Source organism: Trichechus manatus, unplaced genomic scaffold (assembly GCF_000243295.1).
Source record: "Trichechus manatus latirostris isolate Lorelei unplaced genomic scaffold, TriManLat1.0 scaffold00040, whole genome shotgun sequence".
Lineage (NCBI taxonomy): Eukaryota > Metazoa > Chordata > Mammalia > Sirenia > Trichechidae > Trichechus > Trichechus manatus.
Window position 1 is genome coordinate 16136054 of NW_004443976.1, and position 2177 is coordinate 16138230.

Sequence of the window (2177 nt, forward strand, 5' to 3'; positions counted from 1 at the left end):
TCACTTCCTTCTGGGCCTCAGATGCCCCATGCATGTGACGAGGGGTGGGCTAGACTGGCCTTAAAGATGTTCTCAGCCCTGTGATCCTGGGATTTCTGTGACACTGCTCATCAGTCTAGTAGCAGCAGTGATGATCGCCAAGGTTCCCATAGCTGTGGGATGGTTAGGAGACCTGGATTAGGATAGAGTTCTCAGCAACACCCATGCGATATCTTGCTGAAGTGTGGGCTGGGGTCTGCAGTGAGATAGCTGGCTAGGATCTGGGACAGAGCATAGCTAGCCAGCCCATGTGAGTTCCTAAGCCTGGAAGCAGCTAGCCACAGTGTCAGGAGAAGCAGCAAGTAGACCTACCCCTGCTCCCTGGGATTTCTGTACTGTCTTAGCCTGCATCAGAGGGGTACGTGAGCTCACACTGGTCTTCTCTACTCCTGGCAGGCCTGGAAGTTGAAGAATCCACGGTGTATTCCCACATGATCCAGGCAGCCGCACAGCAGGAAGACACCTGCCTAACCATCACCCCAACAGTGTTGGGAGAGAGGCACCTGCCGGACCAGCTGGCCTCAGTGACCAGAATCTCCTCCTCTGGCCTCTCCCTGGGGCACGTGACCCGGGCCCTGTGTCGAGGCATCGTCCAGAACCTGCACTCAATGCTTTCGTTCCAGCAGCTCAAAGAGTGGGGCGTGGAGCGGGTGATTGGGAGTGGGAGTGCGCTGTCCAGGAATGAGGTGCTGAAGCAGGAAGTGCAGAGGGCTTTCCCTTTCCCGTGGTCCTTTGGGCAGGATGTGGACGCAGCAGTCGGGGCAGCTCTGGTCATGCTCCGGAGGAACCTCAACCAGAAGGAGGCTTAATCAGCAAACTCTTTGTCCAAAGGGCTGCTTTGAATTTTATCCAATTAGCATTCCCGATGTGATCTTGAAGTAATCCATTTCCTGGACTGCTCTGCAGGCAGCTTTGAAGCAATGCTTGCTGGTGGCGACCATCTTGGCTAGAACTTATCTTTGGGTCACACTCTAGTGACGCAATCAGGAGTCCCCAACCAGATCCCAGATCAGTGCCTTCCAAAAGACACCCACCTGGAAGCTAGTTACATATGTAAATGTAGAAAAAAGAAAGGGGAAAAGCACTAGCTGAGCTTCCTGGCCGTCAGGCTCCTCTCTGATTTACTTGTAGACAAAGAGAAAATAAACGTGGACTTCAGACACCCAAAAGCCTGGGGTTCTGGGCTCCAAGTAAGAAGATTCACCATGTGTCCAGCTTTCAGATTGACTGGTTTTCAGGACATAAAGCCCCGACTTGGGTCACATTCTCTGCTGGAAAAGTCTTTCCCTACTGAGTTGTACCAAAAGAAAACAAACCAAAGCCACTGCCATCAAGTCAATTCCAACTCATAGCAACCCTATAGGACAGAGTAGAACTGCCCCATAGGGTTTCCAAGGAGCGGCTGGTGGATTCCAACTGCTGACCTTTTGTTAGCAGCTGAGCTCTTAACTGCTGTGCCACCAGGGCCCCTGAGTTGTACCAGACATGTCAGTTACAAGGGCTGCCCCGCCCACATTCCTGTTCTAAAGAAAACTTCCCCACCCAAGGGCCACTGCAGAAGGGAATAGCACTCTGGTGACCTTGTTTTATGCCATGTGACCCTGAAACCCTTTGTCAATGTCATCCTCCCCTGGTCACAGCTGGTTAGTTGGGGCAGGGGGTGGCCCAAGGAGAGTGAAGCTGGCTGGCTCAGATGAAGATGCAGAGGTCAGTACTGGCCTTCTCTCCATGTTTGCTTACCCCACACTGGGGGCCCTTGGGGTGCCCTGGATTCTCACAATGCAACTGTCTTAAAGAGATGCAACAGGGAAGGGAGTGTGGATGGCAATCAGCAAGGGAGACAGATGCTGTGTGGCCCCACCATTCAGGTACATTGTTCATCCAGCAGGACCCTTTGCCAGGAGCATGTCTGGGCAGCAGTGTATTTTTGCCCCTGCACAGCCAGAAAGCCTTCTATGGGAAGGGATGCAGCCAGGCCAGCTCCCACCAGAGGGGCTTGGCCAATTTAACCAGAGAGAACCCCTTATCCCAGAGGCCCGGGCACTTCTGGTGCTTGGCGTGGGCCTTGTTGGCCCATCATGTGTTCCTGGCTCAGCAGAAACATCCAACTCAAGTCAGCATCCCTGAGGCACCCCAGA

General features: G+C 53.4%; 1 protein-coding gene across 1 annotated transcript in view; it reads left to right on the forward strand.

Annotated features, from left to right (window-relative positions):
* Positions 1 to 1399, forward strand: part of SHPK (sedoheptulokinase) — a 25991-nt gene extending 24592 nt beyond the window's left edge. Inside the window, exon 7 of the mRNA XM_004376133.2 lies at positions 436 to 1399. Coding sequence (XP_004376190.2) covers positions 436 to 848 — 413 coding nt within the window. The 3' untranslated portion in view covers positions 849 to 1399. The remainder of the gene's footprint in view (positions 1 to 435) is intronic.
* Positions 1400 to 2177: the final 778 nt, after the last annotated feature.